This window comes from Bos javanicus, chromosome 1 (assembly GCF_032452875.1).
Source record: "Bos javanicus breed banteng chromosome 1, ARS-OSU_banteng_1.0, whole genome shotgun sequence".
Classification (NCBI taxonomy): domain Eukaryota; kingdom Metazoa; phylum Chordata; class Mammalia; order Artiodactyla; family Bovidae; genus Bos; species Bos javanicus.
In genome coordinates, this window is record NC_083868.1 from 114857241 (window position 1) to 114880472 (window position 23232).

Below are 23232 nucleotides of genomic sequence, written 5' to 3' on the forward strand. Positions count from 1 at the left end.
TGTGACGGATCCATTTCGATATTTGGCAAAACTAATACAATATTGTAAAGTTTAAAAATAAAATTAAAAAAAGTTCATTTGTGTCATTTGTCTTAGATTTCACATATAAGAGATATTATATGATATTTGTATTTCTTTGAAAAGAGCAATTTTAAATGCACTCAATCCCACAGAAAGAATTTCTAAGAGACCTACCCTCAAACTCATGATGTAAATTTCTAGAATCACAAAGCCTCCATGGCATGAAATAAAACAGAAATTTTAATATATCTATTAATAAAAACATAATAATAACAACAAAATAACATGCAGAGTGGCAAAACCTTAGCAGCCTCAAGTATTATAGACCTACCATTTATTAAGTGTGTATTGTAGGCTTTGCATATTTTATTTCACTTAATTCTCCTAAATATCTTAGGAGATACAAATTATTACAGACATTTTATAGTTGACAAAAACTCAACCAAGACAGTTGAAGTAACTTGCCCAAGATACAGAAGTAGTAAATGGCAGAGGTAGCTTCAAACCTAAGGTATTTTGACTGCAAAGCCAATGCTCTTACACACAGTGGACATTTGCTATTTTGCTGTTAACTGCTCAACACCGAGGGAATAGTATTAAGAGTTAAGCTGTCAAAGTTTACAGAGTTTCAATTATACTATCTTTAACTGCAAATAACCATCTCTAGATGTAGGCTAAATTCTGCTTTAGTCTTCTCTTTGGGAATTTCAAATGAAATCTAGAGAAGAAAACAACATTTTACAAAAGAGAATGCATGTAACAAAATGAATAACTAAGATTCTTTGTGTTGATTTAAAATGAGTTTTGAAAAACAATCTCTCATGCCCTATTCCATAACTCCATGCCACCTTTTTTTGTAGAGTAGTGTCATTTTTTAACTTTTTTGACCACGTCCTCGGTAAGAAATTAAATGTCCAGGGTGACCCGGGATACAAGTACATGTATATATGTTGCATATGTGAGCATGTGCGTGTGTGTGTCTGAAATTGAAATCACAAAGCCTTACTCACTTCCTATAGATCTATTAGGTGAAAGAGTACCTATCATAACCCACTATACTCATTTTTGACCCATCACTGGGTCAAGATCCACAGTTTGGAGAGCCCTGGGAGGTGGGAAGAATATGTTAATAGGAGTGAGAAGCCTGAGTTTTTGCAAGTTCCACCTCTAACCATGAAAATTTTACTCTCAGGCGGTGACCGGGTGGGATCATTCCCAAAAAACTCCTGTTTCAATCTATCATCAAGGGGTCTCCACCTTCACACAGGTGATCTCCCCTCATCCGGCAAGCAGGAAAGGCATTTTCCCTCTTAGTGAAGTACTGACTGCTCCACATGCCTCCCACCTCCCCACCCCCACCCCTCCTTACCCATGTCCATCTCTAAGGGACTTCACTGCTGTCAGCTGCTTAGCCCAGGGGCCTGACTCCATCCACAGCTGTCGTTTGGATCATCAGTCCTAGAAACCAGGCTGGCTGGGGATGTTAGTCCCCATGGTCTACCCCAAAGCCACATAACCTTGCAGGGTTAAAGCAAGTAAGCACAGTATTAATATTTACATGAATTTCTAGTGACATATGTTGTCTTAAATGGCCCATCCATCAGACTTCTAAACCACAACAGATCTACTTTGAATTTAGGACATGATTTTTACATTTAGAAACAGAAACTGGGACCATATTTGGGGGCAAAATTTTAAACCACCTGAAAAGAAAATATAAACTTTCCAGTTCATCAAAGAGAGAAATTAAACACAGTATATTTACTTGTGGAGAGATAAGGTTCTCTGACTGCAATCCCGAAGTGTTTTTGAAAATCGCAGGGTGCCCAGAGCTTTATGGCAAATTCTTCCTAAATCAGAAAGATAATTATCTGTATAATTTTTATCTATGCACTAAACAAAATGCACAAACATATGTACACAGCCACAAAACTTTACCAAAGCTGATGTTAATAAGTGAGGATTTCTGAGTGGTGAAGTCTAGACAGTAGACTTCCAATAAGGAGTAGACAGCCAATTAAGGAGTTAAAACTGAGTGACAATATCGTAGGGGCTGCAAGAGATCTGCATTTTTCTATCCACAGGATTTTGTGATAGGGGACTTGTCTCAGCAGACAACCAAAAAATCCAATGAGGAACCAATTGTGTACTTACCTTCTCCACTAAAGAAAATAAAGTAATGCTTTAAGCACGTGTCCATTCCACGTACAGCTTTTCACTGCATAGCTACACACACACACACACACACACACACACACTCTTGGAAGAAGCAGGCAGTGTAGGCTAATAGATAAATAGAAACCACAAAGGATTATTAGAATGACTACCTCCATGGATTAAAAATTACAGGAGGCATTACATTAGATTACAGCTGACATTTTAAACACAGAACACTAGTATGAGAAATATGATTAAGATAGTATTTCATATTTTCTTCAAAGAATTAAGTCAAGTTCCTGTTAATAATTAATAAATAATGATGATCTTATCAATTATCTTGTACCAGCATTCTTTTTTTAACACTTCACTTTTTACAGTCCAGGCTGCATGTTAAGAGATGCCTATACTAATTCAACACATCCTATAGTATTTGCCAGCCAACACAGTGGGCTTCCCCGGTGGCTCACCAGTTAAGAATTCACCTGCAATGCAGGAGCTGCAGGAGACACGGGTTCAATCCCTGGATAGGGAAGATCCCCTGGAGAAGGGCAAGGCAACCAACTCTAGTATTCTTGCCTGGAGAATCCCATGGACAGAGGAGCCTGGCGGGCTACAGTCTAAAGGGTCACACAGAATGAGACATGACTAAAGTGACTTAGTATGCGCACATGTAACAGTACAGGTCAAAATTTGAGAAAAGTTGCAAGTATTAATACTATAATAACATAGAAGCCATCAGACCACATTTCATAGTTTTATTGAGACTTTTTCAGTTTTCATTGTCTATGGTAGGTATAATTCTAATGACCACGATTATACCAAAGCTCTGCTGTTATTATCAACAGCAGATACAAAGTTGGCTGCCATGCTGTGAACACACACACACACACTCCAAGTTGTACACTCCTGCATGCAAACTTATAGGAAATGTACATTCCTTGTAAAACACAATTATGCACAATTAGTCTGGAATCTGTTAAGCTACCATTGATATAGATAAACCTGAGAAAGCACAAAATGTCAAGTAACACTGTTTCCATACCAGTCATTCAATGGCACTATTCATCACAAAGAAATCTAGTTCAATTACCTATATTAAAATCACAGATATTACAAAAATAAACATTTTTGCAAAAGCACTAACACATACTAGAGTTCAAATTCACAATTTTTGATATGTAATATATATTCCCCTTCATGTTAATTTGTAATGATGTCTATAATATAATGTACAACAGAATTAAAAAAAAAAAAACTGTAACAGGATTCAGCAGCCAAATAATATATAGATATTATTGTAAAACTTGGAATTAAAGTTATCAAATGAACAGAAAAAACATTAAAATTACTAGCAATGTTGAACCTGCTGGTAGTGTGTTACTTAGAAACTTCATCTCTAAGAAATTAAGATTATGCTATTTCACCTTAAGAAGAAACACAACATAAAAACTGAAGCAGAATTGAGCAGAGTAATTGATTACACCAGCTGTCTCTTTCTCTGTCCATCTCCCTTAAGTATTTCCTTAAATGCTAATATTGTATCTATAATGCCCATCTCACCAGACTTCTAAAACATAAGTGATGTCGATTGAGTTTAGGACAAACCTTTTGCAACTAGAAATGGGAAGCTCTGACTGTATTTGTGGATACAATTCCAAACATATTGAAAAGACAATATAAATACTTCTATAATAGTATATAAAATGTAGACAATACAGACTCAGTTTGGCTAAGATATTCTGTATTTACTATTGATCCTAATGAAAGTTTGACACCAAACTGTGTCTATGTAGGAAGAACCCTAAATAAAAAGATAAATGTGCAAAAGCATTTCTAGAGAAAATGAATCACTTGTATCACAAAACAGATTTTCATATTTTAGATAAAAAAATCTGAAAACTTAAAACATTTCAAGATACTGATATTTGAAAAGCATCATAATATACAGTCACTCATTTTTATGCAGAATACATTATGTAAAATACACCAATGTGACATATTAATATTATACATTGTAATAAATATAATTTACATCAGTATGTTGGAACTTTCAAGAAAGTTTTTCAATCTGTACAATGGAAGGACTGTGAGCTTCATCAATAAATACTATTATGATAGTTACAATTTGACCAGCAAAGTTAAAGCTTTACTATATCTCTAACTAGTTACACACCTTTATTGTCATGAGTCCAATTCCAGCTGCTGTAAGCACTGACATCTCTGATATCCACAGGCAGTATAGTGCACTGCCCTGAGACAGAAAACTTAAAGGTCATATCCATTTCACAATTGGTGAACTTTGTACGAGTTTTTTTAGCCAAGGACTGGCATTCAGCAGTCCTGGAAAATACTGTAGCAGATTTCATGCACCTCTGGCTGCCGATAGTTCTCTACTACATCCCCTAAGGCCCCAACAGATGGATATCATCCAGCCCTTTTAATCCACGGAGAGGGGTCTTGACAGGGTCAAGAAGTCCCACAGCTGGCCAGTGGGCAATATCGCCATTTTAACTCCAAATTCTACTCTCATGCCATATCTCTCCTGGGTCTGTGTGTTTAGCATTTCAATCCAAACACACACACTGATGTTCAATGGGTCAAAGTTGCCGACTGATGAGCCATAAAACACTTTGGCATTCAGTTTTGTAGTGTGAAGTTTAGTTAATTGCTACATTCCTTAATTTTAGCTTTTCTTTTTATCAAAATGCCAGCAGATTTCTGCCTTTACTGGTAAAATACCCAATCTTTATCATAAGTCATGAATCAGACCTTCAGCCAATAGGTCACTGCTTTATCTTGACCCTCGGTATGTTTTCATCATTAGCAGACTCATCCCAGAGACCACTCCGTGCCTGGAAGGGGTTAGAGAGATCATTCTTGTCACTATTAGGCAGGCAACTGCATGACATCATTGTCCACTACATGATGTATGACGTTAAGAAAGAAACTCTGTGGAAATAGCATGTCAAGGGGTAAAAGGGCATTTCTCATCCCTGTTTACCTCCACACTGGAGCCACACTCCAAAAGAAAGTTCCCTGGGAGCTGAATCAATGTACCTAACATATACTGTAAACCAGGCTGGGCATCTTCAGACCTAAAAGGAAGAACACTACAGTAAATAAAGGTGAAGGAATATTATAGAAATGTGTATCATGAGCCTTCGAGTTCAAGGATGGTACAGGCTTTGATATTTCCACTCTGGCCAATTTAGTGATATTAATCATGTCTCACTGCACATGATATTTGACAGGGGTAACACATTCATGACATAGCTTAGTCTTTTTCTTTTAGGATTTCACAACAGACAACACTGCAGGATCCTAATCAAATGAGAACCTAGTTAACACTTCTCTTTCCTCAAAATGAGGTGTAGGTAGGACATCTGAAAGGTTTCCACTTGATTTGGTTTCTATAATCCTGTGTCTTAACACTGAACATGGGAAAAAGTCGCACTCTTTAGGGTGGTTAAACACAGCTTTTCAGCTTTTATTCATTGGTCTTAGTAGTCAGAGAAAGTCTAAGAAACTGAAGGGCTCACAAATCTGAAATCCATCCAGACGCTGCAAGAACTGAAGCCCAGCTCTGACTTTCTTATCGCCAGGTCCCACAGGGCACTAAGGTTCTTACCTTGGACGCAGCCCCAAATTGCTCTACATATAAAGCACTTTCAAACAAGTTTCCCCACCATCAGTTGCAGACTCTGATGCTGGTTTGTTGGCGTGTCTTCACCATGAGAAATTCCTTTGATATTGGATTGATTTATTTGGTGTTGTAAATGATCACCTCACTCATTATTCTACATATATCAAATTTGACCGTTTTGATGTATGTAGAATAATATATATCAAATATATAACCTATACCAAATTTGGCTGTTTCAAGGGCTAGAAATGCAGCAATTCAGTATTCACTAAAAATCATTATGAAAGTTATTGAAGTATTTTATAGATTTGTCATTACTGCCTGACAGAGGTAAAATATAAAACACTGTCCAGTAGTATTCGCTTAAACTATTATTAGTTTGATTAGTAGTTTCTACAACTCACTTTGTAGTGCTGTGGTACTTCAAGTATTTAAATTTAATTCTTCATATTTCCCTTTCCCATATGTTTGGAGTTTTCCCTTCAAAAATGAGGATGTAAGACCCAGCAAAGCATTATAGCACCTCATTCTACCAACACAACACATGCAAATTCTGCCTTCTTGTTACACTGCATTCCATGTTTTCCACCATTTGGAAGAAGTCAAAAAAGAGAGAGAGAGCTTTTACACCATAATTAATTTAAACTAAAACCCTTATTCTAAAAATGTCATCTCCCCTGTCTTGGTCCCTCATACATTTGAGAATATGCTTGCAGGCTATGCATTATGGATGACTGTCAACCACTCTCCCTCCTGCCGACGTCCCTCAACTTGCTAATAGCTATTCAACTTTGATCTGTAATTTCTCTGTGATTTTTAACATTGTTTTTACAGATGGAAGTGAGCATTTGTACTGGAACACAAACATAATCCTTGGGCACTGCAGAGCAGTGGTGCAAGTAAAAGCTCTTTGTCACAGGAACTCTAACCGAGTTTGTGGTGTTTACAAGGAAAGTACATGCACTTAGATTATTTTGAAGGCATTTTACCTGTAAGATAATATACAGATGATTCCATCCACAAACATTTAGCACCCAACACAGAGTAAGCAGTTTTTTAGAAACAATTGTGAGATAATCCCTTTGGAGACTTGTAAATTCATTGACTTGATTTTTCTATTCAATTCTCCAGAAAAATTCAGCCAGCTACCACCTATGCGTATAGGATCAAAAAAAGACACCCAGCAGCAATCTGTTCATCTGCTTCTGAATGGACTGACTTTAGTATTTTGGTGTATGTCTCTAATCTAAGAATGTAAAGTTTCAATTTGTTCCTACCTCAGATTATTAAAGACAATAAACACTAGACAAATCACAAACTCAGGTTTCAGGTGGTCAGTTTTCTTGGAGAAAATATTAATATCCAAATAGCTTCAGTACTCATGTACACTTTAAAGAGAAGAGTTTGCAAATTTTAAAGGCAGAAGAGAAAGTAAATATTTAAGGAGGGCAGTATAATTTTATGTTACATACTTCTGGTTAGAAAGAAGGAAGCCCTGGAGCGAAGGAAGTTAGACCAGAAGTCTAACTTCTGGTTAGAAAGCAAATCCGAACAAGCTAAGTGTGGGTGTAGGCATTTCCACTTCTATTTTATTTGTTAATTCACTGCTTTCTTGGCTTGAATTTTCTCTAAACTTACTAGAAACTGAAAGGGGAAAAAAGCGCTTGGCTCTATGAAGCATCCTACCATGTTACAAAGTGGGTGTTTGGGGATTCCTGCATCTTCACAAGCTTGTATCTCCATTCTGCTTGAACTCTGATAAAATATTGAGTGTCATGTCTTCACTCTTGGACTGCAAGTTTGCCTCACTTCTTCTGGAAGCTTTCCTGGTGGCTCGGGAGAGTCTCCTTCTGAAAGTATCTCCTGCCAAGAAATAGAGAATGGGGTCCACACAACTGTTGAGACTTGCTAGACCTCTTGTCACCTGATAAGTGGCATACACCCTATCATTGAAAGCACACATTTCTGGGGTCTGAAAATCCAGCCGGGCCCTCAAATTCATTGTTTTCATCACGTGGAAAGGGATGTAAGACACAGCAAAAACAGTCAGTACAATAATCACCAGGTAAATGGATTTCCTCCTCAGAGGCGAATTGTCCAGGTCTTTGTAAATCAGAGCTCTCACAATTAATCCGTAACAGCCCAAAATCAGCACCAAAGGGACACAGAACATGGCCACGGTCGTGCACATACTATAGATGAAATAACTTCGCAGGTACTCGTCTGAGGTGGTGTCATAGCAGGTGATGGTTTTGTTTTTCCGGATCCCGGTGCCAGAGTAGAAGAGGATGGGGGAGATGCCCACCACCACGATGAGCCACACCAGCACGCTAATATAGACCGCGTTCTTCTTCTTGAGCCTACCCAGGGACTTGAGCGGGTACACCACGCCGCTGTACCGGTGCGCGCTAATGCAGGTCAAGAATAAGATGCTGCCATAGAGGTTCACGTGGAAGATGAACCTCTGCAGCTTGCACATGGCATCCCCGAAGATCCAGTCGGTCTTATTGAAGTAGTAGAAGATGAGCGCCGGCAGAGTCAGCACGTACAAGAAGTCGGCCAGGGCCAAGTTGAACATGTACACGGAGATGCCGCTCCACGGCTTCATGTGGAAGACGAACATCCAGATGGCCACGCTGTTGCCCAGGAAGCCGATAATGAACACCAAGATGTAGACAGCTGGCAGGTAGTAGAACTGGAAGCCTGTCTTGGTCAGCGCGCATTTGAACGGGCTGGCGACGGCGGCGGTGGAAGTCACTGTGCTGTTTCCCCAGGGCGAACCAGGGTCGGCAAGGAAGGCAGTGTCCGTCCCGTTGGGGACCGCCGGCCACAGCACCTCGGTCATTCTCTCCTCCCCGACTTAGGCGGCAGCTCCAAGGGACAAGCGGCGGCAGGAGGGCGGCGGCGGCGGCGAGGGGCGCAGCGAGCATCGGAAAGGCTGGCGAGCAGACGGGAGCGGGAGCCGGGGATCCCTGCGGGAGGGGGCGCGCGGGGGCTCGCCCACGCCAGCTCCGGCCCCGCGTTCGCCGTGGGCCATGAAATCCGCCCTGAGCAGCGACCGAACCCGGCTGGCCGGTGGACCAGCAACTTCCCCGTCCGGCCGGCAACGCCGAGGTTACACAACGGGGCGATCAGGACACCCGAGTAGACAACTTTCCGACTGCGCTTTCCCTAGGGACCGAGGGTTCGCCCTGGAGAGCGCGCCGGGGGCCTCAGTGAGGCTGAGCCAAATTCGCTGCGCTGCGCTCCGGCGTGGGGAGGGCGCGCCCCAGCCTCCTTCCCCCGAAGATCAACTTCGTTTGGGCATCTTCCTTCTCCCTACCTTGCAAGCCAGCAGCTCGGGTCTAGGGCCCGCGCCCCGCTGCCCTCAGCTTCTGGGGGCCATCGGAGCGCGCGTGGCCGCAGACTCGTGCCCTTCTGGATCGCGTCCGGCTCGCAGTCTGGGTGATCTCGCAGGCTTTTCTAGAGACCTGCTCCGTTTGGAGTGCAGCGGCCGGAGGGCGAGCCAGGCTCCCTGCGAGGGTGGGCGGAGTTTGGGCGCCGGGCGAGTCCGCGCGCAGCTGGGAGGAGAGGGGCGTGCCTCCGTGAAGCCCGCCCGGCTGCCTGCCCGCGCTCTCCAGGGTGTTCGCTCCGGACCGAAGACGTCTTCGGGGAGAACTGGTCTTCGCCGTGGGCCGGCGCGTTCAGCTTCTGTCCCGGAGCCACTGCCGGAGTCGGCGGAGGACGCGGGGCGCACTCGGTCAGGGTCAGGGCTAGGGCTGGCTGCCGAGAAGCGATTGGCCCGCCGGCGTTCCTCCGCTCTTCCGCCGGCTATCTTCGGCAAAGTGAAGTTGCTGACACACAGGAAACCCCTCTGACCGCTCAGAGCCTTCTGCCTAACACCCTGGAGCCGACCGAAGGAGACTGAAGTCTCCAGGGCCTTCAAGAACCACGCCAGGTGTTTGCATGTTTCAGGCAGCCTGCAGTCCCCAGCGGGGAACGCCCTGGCATTGCAGCGCTCCGCGCTTTAATGAGACCGGATTCCTGGCGCTTGCAGAAACCTGCTACTCCCAGAAAGATTTCAAAGGCGGGAGGGAAGGTGTGGAGGGAGATGGGGAGCATCTCTTTCTGTCCTTCAAGTCTCCCTTTCCCTTTTTATTTTCGTATTGTTTTTCTTAATTAAGGAAATGCTAATGAATCGACGTCATTGTTAACATCAGCGTGAACATTTCTAAAAGGGCTTTGTAAAAATATTATTAGTTGAACCTTGACGTTGCTTCAGCACAATTTAACTTGTTACCTACCACCTACCTGCCGACTACGCAGGGTCCCCAAATCTTCCTGTTCAGTACGTTTAATTAAAGAACAAAGGCTGCAATAAAGAATAATTAAAAACATATAGTTCGGGAAATAACGACTATTAAATACAACCTTACATAGATACATGTGAAGACACATGGACTTCCCTGGTGGCTCAGGTGGTAAAGAATCTGCCTGCAATGAGGAAGACCATGGTTTGATCCCTGGGTCAGAAGATCACCTGGATAAGTGAACGGTGACCCACTCCAGTATTCTTGCGGGTAGAATTACGTAGACAGAGGAGCCTGATGGGCTGCCTACAATCCATGGGGTCGCAAAAGTCAGACAAGACTGAGTGACTAAACACACACACACACACACACACACACACACACACGCACAAAGACAATTTTAACTCCAAAGTGATTAAGGTGTGGTTGGGGGTTTTATTACCAGTCCTGTTTCTTTAGGTTAAAGCGATTAGTCATAAGTATCTCTGGTAAGTACTCTAAAATACTAGTTGAGGCTTCCTTAAATACACTTAGTCAAAAACTGGTTTTCCTGGCTTCAATGTATCAAATTTTATAGCAGTGTACTTCAGAATTGTAACTAAATAAGTGTGATTGGAAAATAAATAAATTACTAATTATTAAGGGACTTATGGGCCTTCCCTGGTGCCTCGATAAAGAATCTGCCTGCAATATGGGAGACCTGGGTTCGATCCCTGGGTTGTGAAGATCCCCTGGAGGAAGGCATGGCGACCCACTCCAATATTTTTGCCTGAAGAATCCCAATGGACAGAGGAGTCTGGCGGGCTACATTCCATATGGTTGCAGAGTCAGACATGACTGAGCAACTAAGCACCGGACAGCACAGCAGGAGGACATATTTGGGCTTCCCACGTGGCTCTAGTGGTAAAGAACCTGCCCACCAATGCAGGAGACGTGAGTTCTGGGTTTGATCCCTGGGTGGAGAAGATCCCCTAGAGGAGGGCATGGTAACCCACACCAGTATTCCTGCCTAGAGAATCCCATGGACAGAGGAGCCTGGCCGGATACAGTCCGTAGGGTCACATGGAGTCAGCCACGACTGAAGTGACTCAGCACTCATGCATGCAAGGGACATATCTAAATGGGCCCACACAGGGATGGAACCTAGCAATATTTGACAATTTGCTAATTAACAATATGCTTTATCAGAAATAGTCTTTTTCTTCAAAGGCTTCTCTCTTTGAAGAAAAAATCATCCAAAAAGAAAATATCTGTAAAATACATACCATAAAGATTTCTTTCTGGTCCCAGATGTTGCAGGATAATGTACTCCTAAAAAAATACTCCTGGCTTTGGTATCACATAGGAAAATTCCCAACAAGGACCAGACAGTCCTTTTGAGGGACACATGTAGAAAAGACCATAAACAAACACATGGCATTGTGAGCAACTCATTGTTTTGAGTTGTGGTCAATAAAACAGCATGAAAACAAATGATACAACTAAAGTCAGTAACCCAAGGGCACAGATGATGCCTCTTGATGAAAGTGAAAGAGGAGAGTGAAAAAGTTGGCTTAAAGCTTACCATTCAGAAAACTAAGATCATCACATCTGGTCCCATCACTTCATGGGAAATAGATGGGGAGACAGTGTCAGACTTTATTTTGGGGGGCTCCAAAATCACTGCAGATGGTGATTGCAGCCATGAAATTAAAAGACGCTTACTCCTTAGAAGGAAAGTTATTTCCAACCTAGATAGCATATTCAAAAGCAGAGACATTACTTTGCCAACAAAGGTCCATCTAGTCAAGGCTATAGTTTTTCCAGTGGCCATGACTGGATATGAAAGTTGGACTGTGAAGAAAGCTGAGCGCTGAAGAATTGATGCAGTTGAGCTGTGGTGTTGGAGAAGACTCTTGAGAGTCCATTGGACTGCAAGGAGATGCAATCAGTCCATTCTAAAGGAGATCAGTCCTGGGTGTTCATTGGAAGGACTGATGCTAAAGCTGAAACTCCAATACTTTGGCCACCTCATACAAAGAGTTGACTCATTGGAAAAGACTCTGATGCTGGGAGGGATTGGGGGCAGGAGGAGAAGGGGACGACAGAGGATGAGATGGCTGGATGGCATCACCGACTCAATGGACATGAGTTTGAGTGAACTCTGGGAGTTGGTGATGGACAGGGAGGCCTGGTGTGCTGCGATTCATGGGGTTGCAAAGAGTTGGACACGACTGAGCGACTGAACTGAACTGAACTGACACAATATCCTTTCTGTGTTGGTGCTTGTATTTAAGACTGTAAATCTCATCAGCTTTTGCACAGTTAATGTCTCTATTAGACTCTTTAGAAAAGTATCTTTTATGGTTAATAAAATGTAAAGACTGTACCTGCTATTATGCTAGCTTTCATTCTTACATATTTTCATAGGGAACCTGTTTTAATGAATTTATGTTGAGAAGTTTTAAATCAAATTCTATGTCAGGATTTTACATTAATGTCCAATAGGTGGTTAGATTTGTTCAATGTTAAAATAGGTATTCTAGTAACCTCCTCATCAGTTAAATTACTAATTTAAAGTATAACATGTTTTTTATTAAGAGAAACTAACTTATAGAGAAGTTTGGTTGAGAATAGACAACTGTTAAGGCCCTTTGTTGTACAGAATGCTGTGCTTTAATAAATAATGATGTTGTAATAGGAAAAAACAAAAAAGAAAACAAGTCTGAATTGAAATGAATGCTATAGGCTCAGTTTTCTCATCTGTGAAATAAGGGAGTTGACTTTGATTTTTTTTCCCATTCATATATGATTCTAGAATTATGAGCCTTAACATCAGACATTTTTGTATTGCTTTATTAGGATAATACTAACTAGGATGGATTTTCTATTCAGAGAGAGGGAAGCAGAGGAAAGCATTAACAGTTCCACTGGTATTTAATAGGTCCTAACTCCTGGCTCTTGAGCATTTTTCATTTGCAACAAAAGCAATATATAACCCCATTCAGAAGCCTGTTGCAAAGCATTAATTCATAATGTGAATGTTTGGAAATGTACACTTAAGTCTAAGTAACATTATGTACTCTCAGAAAACTTGACACTTGATTAGGAATTTGGAGAAGATAGTTGTCCTAAATGCACCACAGGCTTTTTACAATAATGTAACAAGGTTAAATTTGTAAACACGGCTTTTGTATTCCACATATTTCACTACAGATTTATGATATATTTAAGTTATATTTTAAATCAAAATTGTGTCTCTGAGGAATAATATATGTATTCAGCTATGATAACTTTCTATTTGTAATACATTGGACTATATTTAATAAATAAAAAATAAAATACCATCTAAAACTCAATAACATGTCAGCATTTACTGATGCTTAAATATCAATTATAAATGCCTTAAAAGTATGAAAAGACTATTTCATATCTTTAAGTGATTATCTCAAATATTTTGTATTAATTTTTTATTTGATTAATAATGCAAGTGCCTGATTTTAGGAGATTAACGATTTAGTTGGAAATGCAAAGAACACACTGAGATGACCATAATAACATATAACAATAGCAATAATAAATAACTCTTTCCTGTATCCTCAGCACTATGCACACTGCTGAGTCCTTTAATCCTTAACATGTTAGTTGCTCAGTCATGTCTGACTCTATGCAACCCCATGGACTGTAGCCTGCCAGGCTCCTATGTCCATGGGATTTTCCAGACAAGAATACTGGAGTGACTGCCATTCCCTTCTCCAGGGGATCTTCTCGACCCAGGGATTGAACCCAGGTCTCCTGCATTGCAGGTGGACTCTTTACCATCTGAGCCACCATCAATACAATCCTTAACATATCCTATGGTAAATGATAATCGTATCCTTATTTATGAGTTGTGAAACGAAGGCACAGAGAGGTTAAGTAACTCATTCATAGTCACACAGTAGAAACTGGGATTTAAATTTAAGTCATATCCCTAAAGCTCATACATATAACCACTATTCTATGATAAAATACACATTCATACAGGGCAATGATAGGAAAATTAACTGTTAGTGGTCACTACTAAAAAAGATTGAGTACAGAAATGTTTTTCCCAGAAGTCTTCTATCAAAGAAAGAACATTTTTAGCCAGATCTTGAAGATACTGATAGTCAAAAGAGTATTTCAGAAGCTTCCCAAATGTTCTGCTCTACTCAAGCTTTTTAAAAATAGCCAACAATTTATATATAATTTGCAAAGGACAGACAATTTTAGGGAAGTCAGATCTGTTCAGTTTCAGATTCATAAACAAAAAGGCTACCCTTCTTGCCTTTACAAAAATTCTCGTAACTATCTTCAGGAAGGCTCTTCTTTCTCCTTTTTTTAAAAAAATTTGGTTGCATGACATAGCATGTAGGATCTTAAATCCCCAACTAGGAATTGAATTCAGGATGGTGAAAGTGCAGAGTCCTAATCACTGGACAACCAAGGAATTCTCTCGCTTTTTATAAAAGTCACAAAAAAGTCAACAATTATTGAGGTTGGAAAGATTACTGAAAAAATTTGAATCAAGAGCTATAAGCGAACTTCTGAGAAACATAAAATGTAAAAGATGGCAGTGTGAGAGAAGGGAGAGCCAATGTGTGGGCCAACTGTTAGGATTTTGCAGGTGAGAGAGAATGAGACCAGAATTTGGGAGATAATGGGATCCTTTGAGAAAACCTTCCAAGTATAATAACTAAGATGTGATAACTTCTAAGATACAAGTTAAGAAAGTGAGGTGACTCTTCTTTTCCCTAAAAAGAATACAGGAGAAAGAAAGCAACAAGATGCACAAGGAATTCACAGCTGATGTCCTCCAGTGAAGTAGAGAGGTGAGAGGGCTAAGGTGGAGCACAAACGGAAAAAGCACGCAGAGAAAGGGTAAAAGGTGGTCCCGGTACAGCAGGGGCCCAGCTGCTTCAAAAATGATACACTTGTCATGGATCCAATCAGTAGGCTTCCGAAATTGATTTCATTAAGAATCACATCAGGGGTAAGGACAAAGAATAGGAGACAGCCTGGTTGCTCCAGGGTTAGATAAATAAAAGGAGAGGAGAGTGAGGGACCAGGCAGAGGAAAGGGAGAGGGGAAGGAAGAGAGAGGAAGGAGAGGGAAGTGCAGGAGGGGAAACACCAGGTGTGTGGGGGAGAAAAGAAAGCAAGTTGCTTGCACAGAACTGGGAATGGACCTTTGGAAATCTCACTGAGCATTGCCTTCCAATTATTTAGGGGTGGCTATGGGGGGAGGGGTTTGGAAGGTAGTGACATGACACATGGCCCGGCCTACGGGGTCCTAGAGTAATGTGCCTACTGAGTATCTGCCCCGTGGGAGATGATAACAAGCTAGGTCTTCCTTTCTTTCTTTTTCCTTCCCCCTGGTTCAATGAAGACTCTTTTTTTTTTTTTTTAATTGAAGTATAGTTGATTTACAGTGTTGATTTAATGTTGTTGTATTGGTTTCAGGTATACAGAAAAATGATTCAGTTGTACATACATATGTGTATGTATATATATGAAGATATAACTGAATCATATATATATAGTCTACGTTTTCCCCCTGGCCCCATCTTCTAAGGACCAGTAAAATCCCAGGCTGCCTAAATCTTTACATTCTTTGCAAAATTTCTTGCTCCCAGAAGTTAAGATTACTCAAGGAAACTGCTTCTTTACAGTACCTTTTTAGTATTTACTTTCCTCATTCCAATCTACATGAAGCCCTAGTCCCTAGTCTTGGGCACTTTATAATATTTTTAAAGAATTTTTTATTAAATCCAGAATAAAAGATGCCAGTCCTGGCTTGTCATCTTCCTCTAATCTTTGTTATCTGATAAATATTCCCTTTGCTCTCTACGTATATGTGTGTTTGTCTCTTAGTTGAGTCCAACTCTTTGTGACTCCATGGACCGTAGCCCACCAGGCTCCATGGGATTCTCCAGGCAAGAATACTAGAGTGGATTGCCATTCTCTTCTCCACTCTTAGTATGTGACCCCTCTGGTTTCACAAAGGCATGTCTCACAAGATTTACTGATAACAGATTGGAAATGTTATATTACTATGCTGGTTTTGCTACAATTTCTTTATACCCTTAACTGTTTCAGGACACAGGGAAGTAAATGTTTGTAGAGCCTGTTGGTGCAGAAATATCTTTAGAGCCAGTTGCCCATATCTAATATCTTATACCATAATCATGGACCCATGGAGGGTTTCCATTGTAGCACAAAGGATAAGAATATGACATTATTTGAGCATTACTTGTCATCATTATTGTATCTACCATAACTAAATTGTTGACTTCTGGTACATTCATGTTTTGAATACATAAGCTAAATCCCACATAGGTAAGTGAAAACCATGTGTGAAAATTAAGAAATACTTGTTTTCCTCAGGTTAAGTCACATGTTCTATCTGTTCATTCCTGGGATGTTGATCTCAATCATGTACTGAGTGTTCCACATTTTTCTTTTTCTTTTCTATTCTTAAAAAATTTTTTTTATTGAAGTAAAGTTGATTTACAATGTTGTGGTTAATTTCTACTGTACTGCAAAGTGATTCATATATATATATATATATATATATATATATACACACACACACCACACACACGTGTGTGGTGTGTGTGCTGTGTGTGCTGTGCTTAGCCTCTCAGTCATGTCTGACTCTTTGCAACCCCATGAACTGTAGCACACCAGATTTCCCTGTCCATGGGGATTCTCCAGGCAAGAATACTGGACTGGGTTGCCATGCCCTCCTCCAGGGGATCTTCCCAACCCAGGGATCATACTCAGCTCTCCTGCATTGCAGGCAGGTCTTTACTGTCTGAGCCACCAGGGAAGTCCATGTGTGTGTGTGTCTGTGTGTGTGTGTGTACTTTAGATGTTATTTTCATATGGTTTATCATAGGATACTGAATATAGTTCTATGTGCCATACAGTGCTATACACATTTTTTAAGATTAAACTTAAAGGCAGTTGTCATTCACATTTCCTACTTTGGAATTTGGCTTCCTGAAAAGTTGGTAGGTTTTCACCGGTGGCACTCAGATTGTGAGCCAGTTTTAAGCAGATGAGCACTGTGTCCATTTTTTGATAATCTTTTAATTTAGATTCTGGAGAAAGGCTGGCAGGATGGGCTCACCCAGCAGAGTCTCCTTACAACAAGCCAAAGTTATGGATACTCTGCTAGAAAGATAACTGGGTGGCCAAAAAAGCACTTAATTTGTCAACATACCAAGATGAAATAGATCTAGGCTTTGTCTATAAAAACAAAGTTGTTTAGTCATTAAGTTAGTCCGACCCTTTGTGACCCCATGGACTGTAGACAACCAGATTCCTCTGTCCATGGAATTTCTCAGATAAGAATACTGGAGTGGGTTGCCATTTCCTTCTCCAGGGGTCCTGACCCGCGGATCAAACCCACATCTCCCTCATTGGCAGACGAGTTCTCTACCAATCAGCCACCAGGGAAGTCCATAAAAACAATAAAATAAAATAAAATTCAATATTGAATTTATTATAGTTGACAGAGAACCCATATAGTCTAGGTTATGCTTCAGGTAGAAATATAATCAGTTATTCCTTGAGAAATTCTTATGTTTTCAATGATAGGGTTTAGCAGAATCTCAAGTTAGTTCAGATTTTCATCTTTTAACTTCAACTCTAGACATCTGATACTGCAGCTAAATATTTACCTTAGAGACTACTGTAGTATAATAACCACATAAGTAAAATACTATCTTAGCTCACCAGCAACATCTACTTTGAGTCTCTTAGTACAGTTTCTCCAACTTGACTATACATATAGATCATTTGGGGGATCTTGCCAAAATGTAGTTGTAGGTATGGGGTGGAACCCCCAATTTTTTTTTTTTTTAACAAGTTCCCTTTGATGTCCAAGCTCCTCATCCAACCAGTACACTCTGAGTAGCAAGATTTTACATGATCCTGCCTGGACATTGCTTTTCTATGCCAATTTAAAAATGCTATAGCTGCTTCTGCCTAGTGACTAAAATACATTAAAGGCTTAGCAATCTTGAACTCTGGTATGCATGTACCATTTGGAATGCCTTTTATGGCATTTTTGGAATGCTATGTACCTCACAATACGTGGTTTAAGAGAAGAAGACAGAACTGGGTTCAAAGATCAATTAAGGCTACTGAACAGCTCTGCAGCTAGGCACATTGCCAAACCTGTGCCGTTTCCATGTTCTTATCAAATAACTCCTATGTCATAAGATAGGTGTAAGAATGTGATTGTGTATATGAAGTGTTTAGGACTATGCCTGATACCTAGTAAGTGCATTATAAATGGTAGCTATTATTATCACTATTACATATAATAATATCATTTTTACCTTAATGGATATAACTCCCTAAGCGGACATTTGGGTGTAAGAAGAAAACTAACTTGGACAAATAAAGCAACTTTGTTACTGAAAGGTGTGGGGTCTGGCTGCTTGCCACTCAAAAGGGAATAAACAGGCCAGATTGGTGGAAAGGAAAGTTTGCTTTATTTCAGATGTGACAACTGAGGGGGAGGGCTGAAGTCTGTCCAAAGGCCAACTCCACCCTCTGACAAGCCGGAGGCAGAGCTTTCACAGCCTGAGGCAGGGGGCTCCATGCAGAAACATCACAGGGAGCTCTGATGGTCATTTTTAAATTGGTCATCAGTGGTTTTGTCATCTTGTTTGTTTTCAGTGCAATCTTCAGTTCCAGGGTCAGATTGTTTCCATTTTTTTGAGGCCAGTTCTCAGAGTTGTGGCAGCTTGTGTCACAGCTCCATTCTGGTGATCATGAAGTTAACTTCACATGGTGAGGGTTTCAGTATCTATAAGACAACTCACAGGATATGGCTCAGAATATTCTCTATAGCCCTTCAGGAGGAACTAAAGGTCCTTGACTACACTTAATGAGTATATTATTATCATTTGGTCTCCTTTCACTGTTTTTTTGTTTGTTTGTTTCTGCATGTTCTCATTTCTCTGATTAAACTTATTCTTTGGCTCAACTTTTCCTCAATAAAAAAGCAGGCAAAGGACCTGGGGGAAGGACCATAGGGTCCTACTCTGTTTCAACTTTATGGAAAGGGTACAGGAGTTTGGACTTTTCAGGAAAGAAGGTCTTGTACCTTAAAAATCATGTATTTTGTCTCTTCTCTCTACTTCTTTAAAGATATAGTGCCTCTGTTCTCTTTTTCTAGTCAACCATTTGTTTTTCTTCCCCTCCCTCCTTCTTTTTCTTTCTTTCTTCTTCCTCTTCTCTCTTTCCCTCTCTCTGAAAATCAGTTTTCTCTTCCTACATGGATATGACTCAACATGGCAACTCAAAGCCTACCATTATTTCCAATAACAAATTCCTGGGGAAAGATTCTGGACTGATACAGTCAAGCTCAGTTTGGCCTGGAGGTGAAGAGGATGATCCAAACCATCAGAGCCTTCCTCCAATTCTGTGACATACTCAAAGAAAAAGACAAGGGTAGCTAACTTCTCTTAGGAGGAAATGTGGGAGCAGGGAGTGAAATTGCTATCACCTCTGGCTTAGAACGCAGTAAGACCATGGATGTGATTGTTGGATAGAAAAGGGAGAAGAGGAAAACAAGGGTTTCCAGCATGTGATTGTGACAGGCAAATTTCTAAGTTTCCAGGAAGATTGTGCTTGGGGCCATTCAAAGCCTAATGGAGAAACCATGCTCCAAGATTCCTGAGATCTGGCCCTGCGCAGTAAATGCGCAGGGAAGTGGGTGAGAGTTAGCTAGCAATGACAGCACCAAAGTGGAGATCTGTAGAGCATATGGAAAACTCAGCAGATGAATGAACTAAGAAGACAGAAGGCAGAAAAATCCTGTTGCCTATGAAAAAAATAAAAATAAAAGGAAAATAGAATCTTTGCATTCCTGTTAGGAAAATGGAAGTCTTCTTTTGATCAAAGATAAGTTATGAAGTTCTGCTTCCATTTTGGAAACCAGCCCAAGGTATGGTAATTTCTTCAAGAGCTCTAATTATTAATTCAGTTGGGAGGAACCCAAGGGACATATTTATAGTAATTTGAATCTCTGGAAATAAGGAGTTTGATACAAGCCTCAGAGCAGCAGAGAAACTGAATTTGGTTTAGAGAGTGAGTGCCTCAGAAGAAAGTAGAAAGCAAGTCTGGAAAAGCTTTGTGGTGATTGCATGAACCCATCATGGCCAAGAGCTCTGTTCATTCTCCTCGGGTATGAAATTCTTGCTGTAGGATACCTTATAATTTATTTTAGCAAGAGATCATGAGAGATTAGATTAGATTTCATCTCCAATGAAAGTGGCGGGCTGGTAAGGGTTGGGTTTGAAAGTGTGTGTGTAAAGGACCGCTGTGGCAAGCTGAGCTGGACAATCAATTACTTTTCATTTAGAGACGGATGAAGACTACTACTAGCATGGGGATCCTCAGGGATCTGCCAAAGATAGACTTTACAAAGTTATGAAATTACTGTTCAGTAAGTACTCTTGCCTGGAAAATCCCATGGACAGAGGAGCCTGGTATGCTGCAGTCCATGGGGTCGTTAGGAGTCAGACACGACTGAGCGACTTCACTTTCACTTTTCACTTTCATGCATTGGAGAAGGAAATGGCAACCCACTCCAGTGTTCTTGCCTGGAGAATCCCAGGGACGGGGGAGCCTGGTGGGCTGCCATCTCTGGGGTCGCACAGAGTCGCACTGAAGCGACTTAGCAGCAGCAGCAGCAGCAAGTAAGGAAAAGTGGTTTGACATTGGAGGATAAGTTTGATGTCCTTAATTACAAAAAAAGGGGAAGGGAGGAAAGGCTCTTGGAAAAAAGGTCAATTTTATAGTATTCACCCTAAAGCATGCTGTATTGTATAATATAATAATTTTATTATATGCTATATTATAATTAACAAAAGGGGAAATGAAAGACCTAAGCTGGGAACACCTGCTCAGAATAAATGCAAGGAAAAATATAGGGCTCTAAGAGAAGGAAAGGACATGGAACAAGCATTTCAACAGAAAAAAAAGGGGAAAAAAGGAGTTGTTATTCTGGCCATGGAAAGAAAAAGGCAAAGGGGAAAAGATATAGCAGGTATGATGAGCAAGATCTAGGTCTGTAAGTCATCCAGTATATGAGGAAAGAGACAAACTCTCCTTACCTCTGAAAAGAACATTTTGGTTAGAAGTTCTTAGAGGTAATATATGAGGAGGGCAATGGGACTCACTACATTTTTCTCATGGATGGAAAGACTTAAGAAAATGAATAGAACATCTGCCAATGTAAACATATAATATTAAATATATTAAGTATAAAAAGATTATATGAGGAAATTGGAATATGAGGAATATGGTATATAGTGATGTATGAGGAAATGTAGGAAGAAATAAAGTATAAATCGGCAGGCAGTGAGAAAAGGCAGAAAAAGAAGGGGAAGAAGAAAGAAATGATAAAAGAAAAGTTGGCCATCAAAGAAACCTCTAAGGACTGATAAACTTCCTACAACTCTGGATAAAGCAGAACTTAAAGTTAACAGCATGGAATAAGAGAAATGTCAGGGCTCAGAAGACTGATTATACAGCACTCTGAAATGAAAAGCATATATATGTCTGAACATGTAAACACACGTGTGTGTGTGCGTGTGCGTGTGTATGTGTGTGTTAGAGAAAGGAGCAGGATCAAAGGTCAAGGAAGGAGTACTTTTTGCTCTTCAGAAAGGAAAGTTGAAGAAGGATTATTGATTATCTTGTGGGTAATCTAAAATGTAATTGGAAAAAAAAATGTGGTCAATGCCTTGGTGACAGCAATTAAGAAAGGAATAATTTAATTATTACCATACTTCAGCATAACAGAAGGGAATGACCTGATGACATTTTTAGAGAGGAAACTCTTTCTAGGTTAATGGCCTCAGCTGAATTACTTTTGTAGTCTGCTGACTGACTTGTCTCCTAAGTTGTTGGCTTATGGGAACCTATTAAAATGACAAGACTGATGAAATAAAGAGACTCCTCAATCATTTTTTAAGTATATTTAATTTCTAATAAAAATTATATAGCTATTTACCCAAGAACAGGATGGTTGCGGGAAGAAAAGTTACTGCAGATGTCACACACCACATATATGCATACACAGAAAAAATGAAAAATTCTATACCCTGGGACAACCAATATTAACATCTACTCATCCAGAGATTTTTCCTTTCAAATATAATCGAGTGAACATATATTTATATGTATGTTTTAAATTAGAGTATTATATGGTTTATCCTGCCTTCTTGCAGGAGACATAAGAGACATGGATTCAATCCCTGTGTTGGAAAGATCCCCTGAAGGAGGACATGGCAACCCAGTCCAGTATTCTTGCCTGGAAAATGGTGGGCTGCAGTCCATAGGGTCACAAAGAGTCAGATACAACTAAAGTGACTTAGCAGGCATGCATACATATCTTACCATTCCTTTCCATTTTCTTAATGGTGACAGGACACCAGTAGTAGCTGAAAGGATAAAGGAAAGCAAACTAGGTAAATAGTTTCCTGGAATTACTAAATAGGAAAGACTGACACAATAACAGAGAACTAAATATATAAAATTACAAAGAAGCACTATAAAGGGACAAAGGGAACTAGGTTTCCTTAAGATATCATGGTGCATAGTTAAGATTAGATCAAGACTTTGAATCAGGTAAACCATGATTTTCTTTCTGGTAACAAAGGAAAAGCTTCTTACCTCTTAAGTTACTGCAAAAACTCCATATCTTATCATTCCCTGGTCAGTTGTTGGATGGAGAAGAATCAACAGGGCAGATGACATGGATATGTAATATTTTCTTGTGCTAAATAAAATGAAAAAAAAAAACACAATCACAAAAGAATCAGCATTTAAAGTGCAAAGGTGAAATGGAGAGTCTGAATTCATTAAAAGGACAAAGATGAAATGTTTAAGACAATGAAAAACATATGGAAGAGATATTTAAAAATACATTAGTAATCTATTCAGTATGTTGCAGTAAGAGCCGTTAAACCAAAAAGAAAAGCCAAAAAGTTGCATTTATATGTAAAATATAAGAAAGATTCAAAGATAAATGAGAAGTTGGCAACAAGAAAGTGAACAGGATAAGACATAAAAAAGTTGTTTTGGAAAATAG

General features: G+C 40.1%; 1 protein-coding gene across 2 annotated transcripts; it reads right to left on the minus strand.

The window, feature by feature from the left end:
• Nucleotides 1–2922: 2922 nt before the first annotated feature.
• P2RY1 (purinergic receptor P2Y1) lies at nucleotides 2923–8669 on the minus strand. 2 transcript variants are annotated; one of them, XM_061418125.1, is made up of 2 exons: nucleotides 7511–8669; nucleotides 2923–5033 (listed from the first exon to the last, which is right to left on the minus strand). In XM_061418125.1, the coding sequence occupies exon 1, from the start codon at nucleotides 8667–8669 to the stop codon at nucleotides 7548–7550; it is 1122 nt and encodes a 373-aa protein (XP_061274109.1). In that variant the 3' UTR covers nucleotides 2923–5033; nucleotides 7511–7547. The 2 variants fall into 2 exon arrangements, with proteins under 2 accessions (XP_061274109.1, XP_061274098.1); XM_061418114.1 differs by having other exon boundaries at nucleotides 2923–5276.
• Nucleotides 8670–23232: the final 14563 nt, after the last annotated feature.

Coding starts and splice junctions, on each gene's coding strand:
- P2RY1 (XM_061418125.1), bottom strand. CDS start 8,669: ATGACCGAGGTGCTGTGGCCGGCGGTCCCCAACGGGACGGACACTGCC.